The sequence below is a fragment of the Manis pentadactyla genome, chromosome 2 (genome assembly GCF_030020395.1).
Source record: "Manis pentadactyla isolate mManPen7 chromosome 2, mManPen7.hap1, whole genome shotgun sequence".
Taxonomy (NCBI): Eukaryota; Metazoa; Chordata; class Mammalia; order Pholidota; family Manidae; genus Manis; species Manis pentadactyla.
The window spans coordinates 42361189-42380537 of record NC_080020.1 but is presented as its reverse complement, the minus strand read 5'-3'; the positions used below and the strand labels follow the sequence as shown (position 1 = coordinate 42380537).

The following is a 19349-nucleotide window of genomic DNA, read 5'->3' as shown; positions in this document are numbered from 1 at the left end:
CTCCCACTCCTGTCACCTCATTTTTGGCCCACAGACACAGCTAGGGGCTTCCTCAGCCCAGCCCTACACAGCCAGCACAGTGCTCAAGGCCCAGAGTGCCAGCCCCTTTCCCTCCATGACACCTGTGGGTTGGGACTAGTGAGCGCATGTTCAGTCCCCAAAGGTGAGTTCAGGTGAGCAGAGAGGTACCTCACAGATGTCCTGGACTTCGCACCCTCAAGGCTTATGCCAATCACATTTTAACAAAGCCACACCCAAGGCTTCCATGGCTTCAGCCCAGAACTGCAGGTGCTTTTTTAGAATTATGGAGGCAACCATAATTCATGCTTTTTAAACTAGGTGATCAAGGCTTCTACCACCCTTTCACAAGCTTCCAGTAAAAGATAACAAACAAGAACACTTAAACGCAGGGCCCCTGTTAGCCTTAACAGTGCCTCTGTGTGTTTTGGAAAAGGCTCTCCCCTTTGGCTGCAGAAACTGCAGAAAGACTTCCCCTATGTGTGGTGCAGCTAGAAGGTGGCCCCAGGTTCTTCTCCAGCCCCCTTTGGCTAGGCACCTGTGTGCAATGCATACCCTGCAGCCCCACCTCCAACTGCCCTGTTCAAACACAATGGGGTGCTCAATTTCTTGCAGTTGGAAAGAACATAGAGATCTCTATGGAGAGTGAATTCTGTTAAAACATGTAACCCCAGTGCAGCAGGGAAGCAGGAGGCAAGGGGAACTTGACTGGACACTCTTCCTATTGTACTTTGGGGCAGAACAAAATAAATACATTCCTTCAAAACCTTAGAACCTGTCTGCAAGGTGGGTATCATTGTGTCCATTTTAGAGATGAGGACATCAAAGCTCAAGAGGGATGAAGTCATCTGCTTAAGACTACATAGCTAGTGAGTAGCAAAGCTAGCATTTGAACCCAGATCCACATGACCAGAAAGCCTGGGGTCTGTCCAAAGAAACAGGGGAACCTGCAAAGGGCAGGCAAGGTGAGCAGTGAGTCAGCTTCTCCTAGTTTACTGTCACCGAGATGACCCAGAGTACAGGCAGGGACACCCCTATACAACCTTCTGCAGGTCACATCTCATTCAGAGGGCCTGTCCCCTGATTGCTGCAGGACAAGACTGAACCTTTTCTGACTGGGCTCAAGGACTGAGGGCTACATCCACGAGAAAGCCTTACCCGTCTCCCCGGCCCTCCCTACCTTTAACGCTGGGCACTCGCCCATATCTGGTGAGGCTTCCTCAGCGAGTATGTCCTCCTCCCCATCGTCCTCTGCGGCCGCCTCGTTCTCGCTGATCTCGTACCTCCTGTGACGACAAAGCGCTTTGGTTAGTCACCCCAGAAGCTACTCTGATGTCTTTAAGTACATCCAGCGCAGGGATTACTAACCTTCAGGATGAAGGACACATTTTTTTTTAAAACATCCTTTTTATTAAGGTATAATTTGCATGCAACAAAACACATGTTTGGTATCTACTTTGATGAGTTTCAACCAATGTATTCTGCTGTGTAACCACCACCACATTCAAGATACAGAACATTCCATTACCTTGAAAGGTTCCCTGTACCCTTCCCAGTTCATCTCTCCCCACCCAGCCCACCACTGATGAGCATTCTGTCACTACAGATTAAATCTGATTTTTCTAGTATTTCATGTAAATGCAATCAGTATATGCTCTTTTGTCTCTGGCTTCATTTTCTCAGTATAATGTTTCTGCTATTCATCCATGTTGGGTCATGTATCAATAGTTCACTCCACTTTATCACTGAGTACTGTTCCACTGGATGGACAGAGCATTAATTTGTTTAGCTATTCATCAGGTGATATATATTCGGATTGTTTCCATTTCTTAGCAATTATAAATAAAGCTTCTATATTCACTTCCCAGTCTGTGCAGATACAGGTTTTCACTTCTCTTGGATACTATACTAGTTTGTTCAGGCTGCCATAACCCAAGACCACAGACTGGGAAGCTTAAATAGATATTTATTTCTCACAGTTCTGGAGGCTAAAAATCCAAGATCAGGGTATGAGCAGGTTTGGTTTCCTCTGAGGCCCATCTCTGTGGCTTGCAGATGGCCGCCTTCATGCTGTGTCCTGACACGTGTATCCAAACACCCTCTTACAAGGGTATCAGTCATTTTGGATAGGGCCCACCCTAACTTTAAACAGCCTCTTGTTAACGTGATCATTTCTTTGAAAGTCCTATCTCCAGAAAACAGTCACATTCTGAGGTACTGGGGTCAAAGTTTCAACATACATATACCTTGGAGCAGAGCTGCTAGGACATACAGTGTCAGTTTATCCTTTTAAGAAACTGGCCACTGCCATTTTACATTCCCATCAGCAATGTAAGAATACCACCAGTTCCTCATCTACACTTGGCATTGTTGGTCTAGTCATTCTATTGGATGTGTACTCGTATCTCATTGTGGTTTTAATTCACACTTTGCTGTTGAGAATCTGTTCCTGCATTTGTTGATCATTCATGTTTTCTTTGGCAAAGTGTCTGTTACAATCTTTAGCCCATTTAAAAATTCACTTGTCTTTTTATTATCGAGTTCATTATATAGTCCAGATAGGAATCACTGTATTTTCTCCAAGTCTGTGGCTTGCCTTTTTATTTTCTAAATGGTGTATTCCAAAGACAGAAGCTTTTGATTGTGATAAAGTCCATGTATCAATTTCTTTCTTTCATCATTTCTGTTTTTTCTGTCCTAAAAAAATCTTTGAGAAATCTTTGCCTATTCCAGAATTGCAAAGAATTCTTCCTATATTTTCTTCAGTTTCAGCTTTTATGTTTAGCTCTATGATCCATTTCAGATTAATTTTTGTACATGATGCTCAAAGTTTTTTTGGTTTTTTTTCATTTATGGATTTCCAATGGTGCTCTGGCACCATTTAATGATGAGTCTTTGTTTTTGGTCATATTCTTCATAATTATCCTTTCCCCTTGGACTTCAGGGTTGGGAGGAGTTGATGTAACAAATGGACTGTACTGCTAATCAGTTACCTTATCTCTATTCCCATCGTTACTTCTCAGAGACATATATAACCACCAAGCTTCTGATCAGTATAAGGCAGCATTACCACATGGAATGGATGCATGTCAGTCAAAAGCAGAGAATCTGACATCTAGTTAGCTGACTCAGTGAGACCGTGGACAAACATCAGATCTCCCTTAGGATTTTCCCAACAGGAAGAACAGATCTTGAGTCACCACCCCAGCTCTGAGACTACAATCTCCCCTGTGTTGAAATGTGTGTAACCACATTGGAGGGGCCTTTTCTCTCCCCCTTCTTTGCCCCCACAGCCTCTTGATCTACTCTTAAAATAGCTATTAAACATGGGAACACAAAAGGAGCACCTCTGAAGAATTTTGCAGACACATTAGCCTGCATTTATCAAAGGCTTAATAAGTTATGCGCACTACGCCAAGGCCTTACAACCACACTGCAGCCAATTCCTGTCTCCATTTTACAGATTCAAAAGCTGAGGATCAGAGAGTTGACGGCCTTGTGCAGTGTCACAAGTGGTGCAGCCAGGTTTCCATTCCAAGTGTGTCCAACTCCACTAAGCAAGAGACTATCAGAGTCTCTTCTTATTGAATGTGACTCTGATTTAAGTATTTCTGGAAAGGAAAATAATCTCAATGGTGAAGAGAAAACTAATGAAAGCAAACAACATCTTTTCATCCTTTGGAGTGCCCCTTTCCTCGAAAAAATGTATTTCCTCCAAAAAAAAATATATATATACACACACTCATACATATATCTGATAATACCAAGAGCTGGGGAAGGTATGGCAAATAGGCACATCCCTGTGGGGAATGTAGATTAGAGCAGCCAATTTACACTGTGAAGTCAATTTAACGGTATTTGCTAAAAATGTACGTATTACTGATTAAGTACTATAGTTTGATTATATTCAAAGTCAGAGGGTGTAGGTTTGGGGGTACTCTTATCACTGTGGGTAGGAGCCTTCACTAGTACAATCTTGTTTCAGAACTATTTTACAATGCCTGTTAAGATATAAAACACTCATTCCTTGGGACCCAGCAATGCCACTCCTCAACCCTAGGCAAACACATGCAAGTTCCCCAGGAGGCAAATACAAGGATTTTTACTCTGTAATTGTTTTTGATTATATTCTTTTATATTTTCATACTCTTAGAGTTTTGTTTTGCTTGTGGATCTTAAAAAAAAAAACACCAACCCAGTCTTCTTATTATATGCGCTAAAGAAACCTAAACAAATAAAAGGAGGAGATAACAATGGCACTCTGGGCCTTGGATGCCGAGGGAGAGGGAGTGTACATTAGAACAGAAGGCCAGTCTTTTGGAGACATCCACACATGCCTCCAGAGCTAAGTAGGCACAGCAAAGCTAGTTAACATTCCAGGACCAAAAGAAGCGTCCAGTCTGGGGGAGGGGGTGGGATGCAGATGGATTTACCCCCATACAGCAGCGCTGGGATTCCCAGCCCTCTTTGTATGTCAGTGTCTAGGGAAGTTTGAATGGTGAGGGGTGGGGAAACAGGGGGCCACAAAAGGAAAGAGAACAGAAGGCGGTTGCTAGGAGACAGTGTGAAAAGTCTCAACACAAGCTTGGAATTTGGCGGAAACCACTGATCTTGTGCCAGGGTTTTAGAAGACAGGTCCTGGACCCGCTTCCGGCATCAGACCTTGCTGATGTGAATCACAGCACAGCCCAGCCCAGCACAGCCCCGTAGTATGCCAGAGAAAGGGGGAGAGAAAAGAAGGGAGAATGGAGGGCAGGGAGACAGGAGAGAATGAGAGGGTGGGACAGAGGAAGGAAGGAAGGAAGGAAGGAAGGAAGGAAGGAAGGAGTTGAAAGAAATTGTGACAATTCAGAGAGAACCTGAAAACAAACAAATGAACACAGAAAAATTCAGGAACCTTGCCATGCCCTTTATCACATGGAGGAATAGTAAAAGAGAGGAGCACAAGAGGGGTCAGTCTGTGGGCCAAATCCAGTTCACTGCCTGTTTTGGACTATGAATGGTTTTTATATTTTCAAAGGTCAGGACAAAAAAAGGTGAGTGGTTATTTCATGATTTGTGCAAATTATGTGAAATCCACATTTCAGTGTCTATAAATGACATTTCAATGACAGAGACACAGCGGTTGGTATATATACACTCTCCGGCTGCCTTCACACCACAACAGCAGGGTTTTGGAGATGGAACAGAATCCATATGGCCCACAAAGCAGACATTGACTATCTGGCCCTTTCCAGAAAACATTTGCTGACTGACCCCTGGAGTAAAAGATATTAATGAAAGACTCCTCCTGAGACCTAATGTATAATCTGTACAAGAATAATGCAGAACAGTGATTGAGTGCTTCCTGGGTGGGTCAGGGTCTGTGTTAAGTGCTTACATTCATAGTTTTTTTGAGTCTATGAAATGCTCCATTTGTAGTGGTTGTTTTAAAAAAAATTTTTTTTATTGAGGTATTATTGATATACACTCTTATGAAGGTTCCACATGAAAAAACAATGTGGTTACTACATTCACCCATATTATCGAGTGCCCCCCATGCCCCACTGCAGTCACTGTCCATCAGTGTAGTAAGATGTATAGTGGCTGTTTTTTTAATCTGTATTTCACAAACGAAGAAGCGGGGGTTTAGAGCCATAGTTCTCAGCCCAGGCTGCATATTAAAATTACCCAGGGAGCTTTTAAAACTTACGGTGCTCAGGCCTCACCCAGACCTAAAATCCCATAGGAAACTGGCTGGGCAAGACTCTGAATCCTATCTGTTTGAATTCAGAGCACGTCACTTAATCCACCGCCAGTACTTCTTCCCAAATGGCAAGATTCATCAGCTGTGGTCATTTCCAGATGGGGCTTGCCTTTTCCCTTTCTAGCAATGTTCCTTCCCATTTTCCTAATGATAGTTTCTACCATCTACTGAGTGTCTACCTACTATGAGCTTTGCACTTCACCTTCATTAGTGGCTTTTCCTCCAGTCCCTTCCGATAACCCTACGCAGTTGGTGCGATGATTCTACTGTTCACCTGAGGATCAGACAAGGTTAGAATGACTTGCCAAATAGTGGCTACCCTGGAGGTGGAGGGCAGCGGCCTGGAGGAAGCTTGGTATGGGCTTCTGAATGCTGGCAGTGCGTTGCTCCCTGGTCTGGATGCCGGGTGCTGCAGGGGTAGTTTGGTTTCTGAAATTTCACCAAGCTGTACACTTAAGTGAACTTTTCTATAAGTATGCATTACTGCGATGAAAAGTTCAAAATGTTTTGCCGAAAGTTCACACAGAAAATGATAAAGCGTTGTACCCTAGTCTACATCATTGTTTCCTAAAACATGTAATGAGATCTGTCAGGATACAAGGACTAAAGAGTCACGCGGTGAGAAAGTAGTTTCCTGTGCCATTCCTTCACGCCTCCTGATTACATCAAGGAGAGAGTCTCTCTCTGATGGAAGCATGTCTTTAACATTGCTGAAACACCAACTAAACTTCCTTTTTAACACTGGAGAGACCACCTCAGACCTACAGCCTTAGCAAGCAATTTATCTAGCTAGACTTTAATTCTTCTGTTTTATTTTCATTACATTTAATTTTCAACAGTTACCTTCTGAGGCAGATTTGGCTCATGGCCTACCCAGCATCCATTCACACTTCTTCCTTAATCATAAAACCCTAATTTTTTAACCCAATTAACAGACCTCATTTCCCAGCCTCTCATGTAGTTAGGCAAGCCATGTCGCTAAGCTCAGCCAATGAGAATCAAGCAGAAATTGCTGGGTGGGACTTTAAGAATGTTCCTTGGTTAAAAAGCACATAGGCACACTTTTTTGCTTTTCCTCTTTGCTGATGCCTGATGGCTAGGTGACACAGCAGCCATTTGGGGCTATAAAAGCAGCCTCTATGCCTCCCTTTCTTCTTAAGTAAGAAATAAACTTCTATTTTATTTAAACCTATTATTTCCACTCTCTCTCTTCCCAGTCAAATGCAATTCCTTACTGGAGAATCTTCAATTTATGGTAAATTATACTAATTTTCCATTTATAGTAATATAAAGCTTAATTTTTTTAACCAAAACAAACATAATGGTATCAAAACAGTAATACAAGATGTGAACTGGCAGGAATGATTCATGGGACACAAAATGATAAACTGGGAAGGAATTTTGTGAACCACTGTACCAGGCTGTATATATATATTGCCTCATTGCCTATAGAAAACTCATGAGGAGAGAGGCTCTCAGTTTCCCAGAGGGACATTTTTCTTGAACGTCCTGGTGTTTGGGGATCTCCTTCCTGGGTCCAGGTCCAAGCCCGATCAGCAGCTGAGGCCCAAGGGAGCCCTTGCTTACCAGCTGTCACCTAGGGTCTGTGCACCGCTCCTCCCCTCCTGCCTCTTCTCCAGCTCCACTGCCGTCTGTTCCAGCAGAGCAGATACTGCATCCTGTGGAGACAAAGGCCGATGCATTCATTTGTCCATCATGGCAAGAATCAAAAGATTCTTAAGAGTGTGACCCTCCCAATGAACAGAGGGTAAGACTGACTGGAGTGGGGAAGCATCTACCCAGGCTCACTTATAATTGGAGATATGGTGCTTAGTTCTTCTACCTGGCAGTTCTCCTAAGAATAGCCTCTGCATGCACGGGGAATTCTGCAAGACAGCCAAGATTATTTGTTGAGTGAGACAGATTTATGGGTTTCTGGCTGTAAAGAGATTGCAGTATATTCGGGAAGACCATCACATGAACTATCAATAACAAAATGATGTGATAAAGACTGTAAGTATTGGATGTCTGAGAACAGAGGAGCAGTGGCATAGCTAGCCTGGGAGGTTGCATTCAGGGAAGGCTTCCTGGAAGAAGAACATCTATACTAAATGGTATCTACAGTCACTACAGTGACTTGAGGAAATTATTTGCCTTTCTGAGACTGTTCCCTCTGACAACTGCTACAAGGGGTTGTTATGAAGATTGAGAATATATACATAAGGAATGCAGAGAGTATCCAGCACATAATTGGCACTCAGTATATGGCACCTAATAGAACAAAAACTGATCATGTAGTTTTCTGAGCACATGGTTAATTTGCAAATACGCTTCAAGTATGGCTCAGAGCCTGTATAATTCCTGAAATTTTCTTTTCAGGAAAGAAAGAGGAAACTAAAATTAATTGAAGGCCTAGTATATGCCAGGTGCTGATAGATGGCTTACATATAGCATCTTATTTAATCTTTACAATCATTCTGATAGGTAGAAATTATGATTATTCCATTGAGAAATGTGAATAAAGAAAATAATGTGCCTAAGGCTGACATTATTTAGCCAAGGACATGCTCTAGAAATTTGTTTTCAAGACTTTTGCTAGCTCACTGACTCCTTTTTTGGAGTGAGGGAGACCTTGGTTTGACTCCTAGCTTTGTTGTTTATTAGGTATGTATCCTCAGGTAACCTTTCTGTGCCTTGGTAAAATGCACACAGTAAACGAGACAGTGCCAGACACAAAAGGACGTATAGAAAATGATGACAATAGTGACAAAAGAAGAGGAGAAGAGAACAGATTGAACCCTTACCCTTTTCCTTACCCATCCATCCCCTCCACTGAAATTCTGGGCCATGACTGTCCAAGGTGACCAAGTACTGACAGAAGACAGAAGCACCACAGAGAATGACAAGCCAATCGGGATCCTAAACGCTCTCTATTTTGGACATCATTAGATCTGAGACATGCTGACATACGCTGACACTCTATGTCCAAGGGCAACTTTACTGCTCAGCTGAGTACTGGCCAGTCTACTCAGTCAGCAGAAGTGGGCTTTCCAAGTGCAGGGAAAAGTTTAATGATATTTCAATAGGTTAAAGTATACTGCATTAAAATGAGAACAATACATACTTTTTAACCAAAAATAAGCAAATGTAAGAGTTTCAAGAAACTTAAACAGTAATGTAACAGATACCATTTATCAAGCCCTTACCAAGTACTCTTTACATGTGCTTCTTCAAAGCTTCGTAACAACCTTTTTAGACTGAGACTAGACATGGAGAAATGGAGGCTCAGAGAAGAGAAATGATCCTTGTCCCCCAGTTGAGAAACATCCAGTCTTCGGAGTGCTCTTCTTGTTACTTCCCACTGCCTCCCACCATCCACCACTATGCATGTACTAGGGTCTCAACACATTTTCTACCTTCCACAGTTTCTCCTCCCTTCTCCACTTCATTTAAAAAATAATTAATTCATTTTTTAATCATGCAAGTTATATTCAGTCAAGCAAAGGACAGACGGTGAGAGCACAAATGGGGAAGAGGGAACATTGCAGATGGGGGCTACCTGCGCCTTGGCAGAGGTCTTTCCTACCCTGTCCCTTCTCCCTCTCCACACCACTACCCTCTGGTCCTGGTTTCCTCCACCTCCGATGCCCAGCCATCACCAGTTCTGGGAGAGGCTTTTCCTTCCTTCCACCCAGGTGCTGCACACGCCGGAGGGTGGGGCAAACCTGTGGCCCAGCTCACCGTGCTTTCAGGCCCTGGGGTGGGGGCCCTGGCTCCCACTGGCTTGGGCTCCCTGCTCTGTTTCTTCAAGTATTTGTAGCTCAGGAGGTTGTACCAACGAGTTGACCTCTCTCCAGAGCGGCAGACCTCGGCCAGGCTGATCTGGGCGCCTCCCTGTTGAGGATGGGCAAAGAGAGGGTGTAAGAGGTGGCTGCCAAGGCATTCTGGAGTCTGGCTCCTGGGGAAATGGGAGCTGCCTGCGAGGAAGAAAGGGCTCACTGCTAATCATTTTCAGTAATTCACTCATTCATTACCTTATTCATTCACTGGTTTACTTGTTTGCCAAATCTTTATTAAGCACCTATAGAATGTTCTTTTTTTATTATTAAAAAACACGTAAAATTTACCATCTCCCCCACTTTTATTGAAATATAATTGACATGAAACATCGTATTAGTTTAAGATGTATGACATAATGATTTGCTATATGTATATGCTACGAACTGATCACCACAGTAAGTTAACATTCATCACCTTGCAGTTACAATTTTTTTCTTGTCATGAGAGCTTTTAAGATCCACTCTCTTACGAACTTTAAATAGATAATGTAGGATTGTTAACTAGTTATCATGCTGCACATTATATACCCAGCACTAATTTTTTTTTTCCCTGGATAATTATTTTTTATTGAAGGGTAGTTGACACACAGTATTACATTAGTTTCAGGTGTACAACCCAGTGATTCAACATTTATATACATGATAATTCTAGGTTCCAGCTATCACCATACCAAGTTGTTACAATATTTTGACTATATTCCTTATGCTATACATTACATCCCGGTTACTTATTTATTTTACAATTGGAAGTGTGTTTATATATATATATTTATTTATATATATATATATATTTTGTGAGGGCATCTCTCATATTTATTGATCAAATGGTTGTCAACAACAATAAAATTCTGTATAGGGTGGTCAATGCTCAATGCACAATCATTAATCCACCCCAAGCCTAATTTTCGTCAGTCTCCAATCTTCTGATGCATAACGAACAAGTTCTTACATGGAGTACAAATTCTTACATAGTGAATAAGTTACATGGTGAACACTACAAGGGCAGCCATCACAGAAGCTTTCGGTTTTGTTCATGCATTATGAACTATAAAGTCAGTTCAAATATGAATATTCATTTGATTTTTATACTTGATTTATATGTGGATACCACATTTCTCTCTTTATTATTATTATTTTTAATAAAATGCTGAAGTGGTAGGTAGATACGAGACAAAGGTAGAAAACATAGTTTAGTGTTGTAAGAGAGCAAATGTAGATGATCAGGTGTGTGCCTGTAGACTATGTGTTAATCCGAGCTAGACAAGGGCAATAAAACATCCACGTATGCAGATGATTTCTCTCAGAACAGGAGGGGGGAGGTTCTAAGCCTCACCTCTGCTGATCCCCATTTTCTCACCTGATGGCCCCCCTGCGACTGTGCCTGTCTTAGGTTGTTCCTCCCTTGAGGAATCTTACCCGTCTCTGGCTAACCAGTCATCTTCCGGGGCCATACAGGGAAATGTTAAGTTGGTAAGTGAGAGAGAAGCCTTATTGTTTGAAAAGGTTAGCTTTTTACTTCTTTGCATATTTATGCCCTGTGGCTTCTATGCCCAGCATTTGTCTTGAGGTGTCTTTACCACTTGGAAGAATTATGATACTCGGTAAATTCGACATGTGGCACGAATTCTATTTAAGGGTTATAATTAGGTAGGAAGAAGAAAAGCTATAGAAGTAGCAGGTGGAAGAAAACCTGGGAAGATTATTTCTTTGACATATCTTCTTGTAGAGTAACTTCAGCATGGATAGGTTTTAAACTACTAATTAAATTGTGCGCACACATTAACATAATAGGTGTACAGTTATGTAACCAAAGCATACCTGTAATTACCAGCCATCTCCAGTGAAACCAAGAAAACCAGTTAGGCACCTTAGGCATTTGTGAAAACTTATCTATGATATGGTGGATATTGTCCAACTGAACTTGAACAGTCTGAGAGAATTCAGATAAATTAAAACAACCCATTCCTGGGGACTGTTCACATCCCATATGTTCTTTTAAGAGTAAATAGTCTGTGGTTGTAAGATTTTGGAGTGCTACAATTTGCACTTCTCCTAATTCTTGGTTGAGTCCCAACAGTATAGATCCAGTCAAATTTGTTGTTTTACCGTATGCACAGGCCAGCTTAGATATCTCCTTCCTCATTCCCATGGCAAGTCCAGGAGCTGGTGGGATGAGTGCATCTACAGCTGTAGCAGTGCGTGGATCTTTGTTGGGGTTTTTTGATGATCATCTTCTGGCATGAGTCTTCCAGAGAGTGCTGATGTTGGAAGTTCTTTTTCATATCGTAACCCCCAGCACTAATTTATCTTATAACTGGAAGTATGTACCTCCTGACCACCTTCACCCATTTGTGCTACCCCACAGCTCTGGCAACCACCAATCTGTTGTTTTTATGAGTTTGTTCTTTTAGGGTCCATGTACCAGTGAGATCATGCAATATTTATCTTTCTCTGCCTGGTTTATTTCACTTAGCAAAAATGCCCCCAAGGTGGATTCATGTTGTTGCATAAAATTTACCATCTTGACTATTTTAAAGTATATAGTTCACTGTCAGGCATATTTACATTGTTCTGAAATAGGTCTCCAGAACTTTACATCTTGCAAATCTGAAACTCTATACTCACTAAGCAACTTCCCTTTTCCCCCTCTCTCCCAGTCCCTAACAGCCACCAGTTTACTTTCTGTTTCTATGAATTTGACTACTGTAGATACCTTATATAAATGGAATCGAACAGTATTTGTCTTTTTGTGACTGGCTTATTTCATTTAACATAATGTCTTCAAGGTTCATCTGTTGCGACAGGACGTGACAGGTTTGCCCTTCTTAAGGCCCAGTAATATCCCACTGTGTGTATATGCCACATTCTGTTTATCCATTCATCCATCCAAGGACATCTGGGTTGCTTCCACCTCTTGATTGTTGTGAATAATGCTGCTATGAACATGGGTGCGCAATGTCTCTTTGAGACCTTGTTTTCAATTCTTTTGGATAGATTCCCAGTAAGATTGCTAGATCATGTGGTAGCTCTATTTTTAATTTTTTGAGGACCCGCCATACTGTTTTCCATAGCAGTCACACCATTTTATAATCCCACCAATGGTGTACAAGGGTTCCAATTTCTCCATATCCTCGTCAACACTTCTGTTTTTTTTTTTTTTAATAACAGCCTTCCTAATGAGTTTAGTCATTGTGGTTCTGATTTGCATTTCTCTGATGATAGTGGTGTTGAGCATCTTTTCATGTGCTTATTGGCCACTGGAGAAATGCCTGTTCAAGCCATTTGCTCATTTTTAAAATTGGGTTGTTCGTTTTTTTGTGGTTGGGTACCTATCCTATATTAATCATATTGAATGCTAGGTTCTGTGTCAGGTACCAGGGATTAAGTGATGGTTCCCCACCTTCTCGGGAAGCTGACTCAGACATTGAACAAGTAATTAATTATAAATGAGATGAAACACCACATATCATGTCTCCTCCACCAAATTTGCAAAGATCTAAAAATTTGACAAGATATGCTATTGGTGAGGCTATGGGGAAATAGGCAGTCCCTTACCTTTCTGGAAGGAATGCAAATGGTAAAAATCTTATGGAAGGCATTTGGCAATATCTAGCAAAAACACAGAGGCATTTTTCTCTTTGACCAGTAATCCTATCTGTGTCTATCCCACAGATAGACCAACACAAGTACAAAATGTCCCATGAATAAGAAGGGTCCTTATTCTCGCCCTCTTTCTAATAGTAAAAAAAACTTTTAATTTAAAAATATTTTTAAAAATACTGTACTAAGGTGCAATTGACATAACCATTATATTGGTTTAGGTCTACAATGTAATGATTCATTATTTGTATACATTGTGAGATGACCACCACAGTAAGTTATCATCTGTCATCACATGTTGCTACAAAAAATTTTTTTCTCTTGTGATGGGGACTTTTCAGATTGATTCTCTTAGCAACTTTCAAAACTGTAATACAGTATTATTACCTGTAGTCACCATGCTGCACATTACATCTCCATGACTATTTTATAACTGGAGTTTGTACCTTTTGACCCTCTTCACTCATTTTGCCCACTTAGTAAATATCCTCTGAGGCCTTTGCAGGCTCTGGAGCCACAGTATCATGTAAGACATGATTTTGCCCCCAAGGGACTCAGAGTTTCCTGGGGGGAAAAATACATCAGATAGCACAGTTCAGAACGTGCCAGTTCACTTATGAGGAGCAAAGGGGTAATGAACATGAGGACAGCACTGAGGTGTGACACTGCCAAGAGATGACTTCCAACAAGTTACCCCGTCTACTTTGGGCTGGCTCGTAGGTGTGAAAATGGTCTACCTCAGCTGACATTTACATTCATTCATTCAACACACAGATTCGCCAAGAGTGCCAGGCACTCTATGTGCTAGGCTCTGTTCTGGGTGCTGGCGATACAGCGGGATTTAAAGCAGATAAAAATCCCTGCCCTCATGAGCTTACATGCCCATCTGAGAGAATTAGATACAAATCAAATAAGTAAATTTTATATTGCATTTCATGGAATTTAAGATGCCACCAATTCTTAAGTGTACTATTATTTCATGCACTACTAAGAAAGGAAAATAGTTGTCAACTAAACTATGACCTGCAATCTAGTATAAACTGCATCTTGATTTCAGAGATGATAAAATGAGAAAATCATGTGTACCCTAACATCTGTGATATAGAGAAATGTTAGGTGATCGAAAGTGCTCCAGAGAATAATAATACAGGGAGAAGGGATAGGAGGGGATGAAGGAGTGGAGCGGGGCATGTGATTTTAAACAGAGTGGAAGGAAGACCTCACTACAAAGGTGACATTTAGGTCAAGCCCAGAATGAGGTGAGGGAGTGAGCCTTGCACGTCAATATGTGGGAGAAGAGAATTCCAGTCAGAAGGCACAGCAAGTGTAAAGGCCTGATGCGGGGAGCGTGCAGTGTATCCAAGGGGCACAGGAGGCTGGAGGAAGAGTCTTAGCATGAATACTGAAAGATGAGGAAGAGAGTCCCGAGGGCCTTGGAGGCCAGGCCTAGGCCCAGATGTTGACTCTAGGTGGAGACAGAAGCCATTGTAAGGCTTTAGGTAGAGGCAGGGCATGTACTGACTTGTAATTTAATAGGACCATTTTGGCTACTGTGTTGCAAAGAGATGAAGCAGGGCAAGGACAGAAGCAGGGAGACCCAGCAGGAGACTGCTACCCAATCCAGGTGAGAGACGACAGTGAGTCAGGGGCAGCGGTGGGAAGTGGTTGGGATATGGGGTCCTTCTGAAGGCGGAGCTACCAGGAGTTCCTGAAGGATTGACTATAGGGCACAAGGAAGAGGTGACTCAACGGTGACCCTGTGCTCTCTGACCTGGACAGTGGAAGAATGGGGCTGCCATCAGCTGAGATAGTGAAGATACAGGAGGAAAGATCAGGCGCTTGCTTGTGGACATACACAACTGAGATGCCTACTGGACTGGCAGGCGAAGATGTGGAATAGGCAGCAGCTAAATATTGCAGAGATAAGCCGAGAGGCCTAGGCTGGAGCCACACATTTGGGATGGTGTTTGAAGCAGGAGGACAGGCTGAGATCACCAATGCAGTGAATGCAAATAGAAAAGGGTAAAGGAGCAAGGGCTGAGCCCTGGGGCCCTCTGACAGTTACAGGTCAGGGCAATGAGGAAGAACCAGCCAAAGAGAGAGAGAAGCCAGTGATGTGGGAAGAACTAGGAGGGCAAGGTGTCTGGGCAGCCAAGTCAGAGCAAAGGATGTCAAGGACGACGGAGCGAGGAGCTGAGCCAAATAAGCTGGCAGTTGATAAGCCAAGAGAGATGAGGATGGAGACCTGGTCACTGGATTTAGTAACAGGGAGGTCACTGATGGCCTTAGACCAGAGCAGGGGGAATGTAACGAACACATTTATGGTGGAACAACAAAGGCAAAAGCCCACATGGGTTAGGCCCCAAAGAGAACGTGAATACCTCTTTCACATTTTGCTATGAGAGAAAAGAAAGAAACAATGTAGTAGCTGGAGGTAGAAGTGGGGTAAAAAAGATTTTTAAGCACATGAAAATAGCAGCAGTGTTGACATATTGATAGACCACATCCAGAAGAGGGGGGAAAACAGGTAGAGGGAAGAGCAGGAGAATAACTGTGGGCATGGTGTCCTGGGGAGAGGATGGCCTTAGATGGGAGCAGGGGAACCAGGAGAAATGCAGAACCTATGAGAACAGCTAGGTGAGGGGTGGCAGCTCTCCCCTGGTTCCTTCCATTCTCTCAGAACTGACCGTGGAGCAGGAGCATCAGCGGAGGGAGGGTAAGGGTCGGGAGGAGCTGCTGGAGGTTGGAAGAGAGAGGGGAGGAGAACTCACCACTGGGATGACCAGGAGGGAGATGCAGAATAAATGCGGGGAAGCATTAGGGCTCATGTGGGGTTTGCAACCACAATCTTAACACGAGACCTTACAGCACGGCTGTGTGTGTCTTTCTCCAACTGCATGGGTAGCAAGGAGGTAGAGACTTCACTTTGACAGGGCTGAGGTTTTGCCAAGTAAGGATGGCAAAATAGGAATGAGCCAAAGAGCTGCCATAACGTTAATGATGGGATATGAGTGGGGCCTGGGAGAGGGCTGTGTTATCAGAACCTGCGCTGAGTGGCTCTGAGCAAAGCAGCCAGGGAGTGGGCACCGGGGGCCCAGCTGGAGAGCCTATGACCTCTGTTAAGGCCACGCCAAAGCCCTGGGGACAACTGTTATCTGCAGTATCAACGAGGGCAGGCCGTGTATTCATCCGAACACAACTCAGTTCTAGGGACACGAGAGAGTCAAGTAGCCCCCTGACAGGTAGGAATAGTATGATGGCTACCTATAAGAAAGCTGGAGTCTCTGTTGAAATCCAGGCTTCTCCACTTATTCACTGGATGCTCTGAGCAGGTGACTTAGCTTTTCTGGGACTCAACCAGTTACCTGTCAAATGGAAGTAGTCCTCATACTTCTTCCTAGGGCTCTTGTGAGGATTAAATGAGATACTGCCTGCAAAGTTCTTAGCCCAGGACAGACACAGAGCCATTACTCAAGATGGGTACTACTGTTGTCTGGCTGATTAAATGGCTCACAACAGCAGGGATTCCACAAACCAGCAGTGGAGGGAGATGGTGCAGGGGCACACTGCCCTGTCTTGTGTCTCTTCCTCGCTTCCTCCTCCAGCCACCAAAACATGACAGCCTGACACTCTACGTCCCCACAGGATACGGGAAAGTAGGTTTCCCATTGGCTATGGACAGGGACAAGCCACAGAGAGATGAGCAGTTTTGGCTGCTGTCATGGCAACCAGCAACGGCCAGCCTTCAAAGAGGAAGGAGGAATAAAAGGCATCCAACTAGGAGAAGAAAACAGGATTGAGTCTTTTCTCATTTAGGAATGCCCAGGGCTGAGGAAACCCTTCTCTGGGTTTGGAAAAGCTTTTTTTGCTGTTCAGAAAGCCACTCACAGAACTCTTGCATCACTTCCCACCTGTGGGACAGTGGTCCAGACAGCGCTACGCTGGTGCAGAGCCAACACCAGGGGTCTAACGCGGTGGGCTTCAGAGGAGGACGTGCTGGGCTCCGACTGCGCTCCTGCCATCTCCTCACTGTGCAACCTTGGGCAAGTTCTCTCACCTCTTTGTGCCTCAGATTCCTTGCCAGTATAACTACCTTTTTTATAAAGTCATAGTGAGGATCAGTAGAGATAATACATGATGTGTGTAAGGAGCTTAGCTCAGAGCCTGCCACATAAATTGCATCCAATCGACACTTACAACTGCATTACTGCCAGTAATAATAACAACAACATAAAGGGGAGGAAGCTGTTGAGCACCCCAGCTGAAGAGGAAAGGGATGGGAACTGATATGCACTGAGCACCTAGTGGGTGCAGACACTATGCTGCTTTACATCCCCCAGAATCACCATCACTTGGGAGCTCTTAGAAATCAGTCTTAGCTCCCCCAGACTTGCTGAGTCAGAATCTGCATTTTAACCTGAGCTTCAGGTAATTTGTATGCATGGTAAGCTTTGAGAAGCATTGCTTTAGCACCTTATTTAATCTGCAGAGAACCATCTGTGGTATAGGCAGTGCTATCTGGATTTTACAGATAATGGAACATATTGAGAATTAAATAGTCCTAGGGGACATGGCGGGGAAGGACAGGGCTGGTGACTCAGCCTCAGGCACAAGGGATGTGGTCCTACAGGTCCACCCCAGAGAAAGGAACGTCCCACTCCCCCATCCTCTGCTCCCCTTACGTCTGAGAACATTGTTCACCTGTGGAAGAGTTCCTGCCTAGAACCCACGATGAGCTTGACTGATATCACAACCCGTTTTCTCCAAGCCTTCCCCCTGAAGTGTAGGTGGACCACTCCCCAGAAGGATGGAAGGCTGGACAGACAGACAGACACAGCTCTCACCAGGCACTCCTCCAGGTGGCTTCTGTCACAGGTACAGACATCTACTCTTAAGGTCTTCTGGTGAAGGGCCGGATAGGACATGGACACCCAGAACACTTCGTTGAACACGAGGGTGTCCACGGCATCCAGGGGCCGGGTCCGGAAGAGGCAGGTGGTGCTTTCAGAGCAGGGAAGGATGGCCACGCGAATGTTCCTGGAGGGAGACAGAAACGCAGGAGAGCCTGGGTCATCCCCTGGCTGGGGCTGATGTATTTGGCTAAACAGCTGCTGTGAATCCCCAAGAGAACACTGGTGCATGAGTGTTGATAAGTTCTGAAGTCTTTACATAGGTATTTGTGAGGGAAGCAGAAAGGGCCCCAGGGAAAATACATGGCACACTCTCCCTTCTCCTGAATCCCTCCATTCCTTAGAACCTCAAAGCATGAGCGGCCTGAGGCTGACAGTGTGCAAACATCTGTGAGCTTGCTGGCTAACATTGAGGAATCCTCGCACAACTGCTGGTAGGAAGGCAAAATGCTACCACCCCTGCAGAAGGCAATAGGACAATCTTAACTACAGATGCTTTAACCTTTGACCCAGACGGCTTACTCCTAGACACCCCTGCACAAGTGCTGATGAAATACGGATAACGGTATTCATTCTGGCACTGTTTACAAGAGTGAAAGACTGAACACAACCCTGACATCCAATCCTGTTTTCCTTCTGTTTGGTCTGCTGTCCTCCTGCCTTCCTTCCCTGACATGCTGCACCCCCAGATGCTGGTTGGGTGCAGACGACAGCAGTTACCAGCTCCCATGCTGCCCTCGAGGCCTCTGGTCTCGTTAAAGGAGAAAGACGTGGGCAGATGAGTGCGATGAAATGCAAACCCAGTCGGCAATGGCAAGAGCCGGCAGGAGGACGGTGCAGGGACTTGCTGTGCTATCAACTGTAAGGCAATACCTCTCATGTGTACTGTGACAGGCACTGACTCCTGAGAAAGGCAGACCTGTCCCCTCCTGTGTGGAACACTTGAGCTTAGAGCAGATAAAAGGTGCCATGACCTTCTTTTTTACGAGGCTCCAAGTTCACAAGGGCAGGAGTTGGTTCACCACCCCACTCTCAGTGTTGGCTCACGATAGGCACACAGGATGTGTATGTGAAGGAATCGGAGCTGTCTAGCATATCTTTATTGCAGATGCTGTCTTATATAGTCAGCATGTTTGCTATCACACTTGTACCTACATACACAGTACTGACACTTTACATTGTGGTCATATGCGTTCAAATACCCCCATTTATTTTACAAGGCCTGTGGTCAGAGCA

At 43.9% G+C, this 19349-nt stretch overlaps 1 protein-coding gene across 1 annotated transcript in view; it reads right to left on the bottom strand.

The window, feature by feature from the left end:
• WWC1 (WW and C2 domain containing 1) overlaps positions 1 to 19349 on the bottom strand; it is a 148211-nt gene that overhangs the window by 10969 nt on the left and 117893 nt on the right. The window contains exons 15-18 of the mRNA XM_036884839.2: positions 18048 to 18240; positions 9506 to 9658; positions 7352 to 7443; positions 1199 to 1304 (exon numbers count right to left, since the gene is read on the bottom strand). Of these exons, the coding sequence (XP_036740734.2) occupies positions 1199 to 1304; positions 7352 to 7443; positions 9506 to 9658; positions 18048 to 18240 (544 nt within the window). The remainder of the gene's footprint in view (positions 1 to 1198; positions 1305 to 7351; positions 7444 to 9505; positions 9659 to 18047; positions 18241 to 19349) is intronic.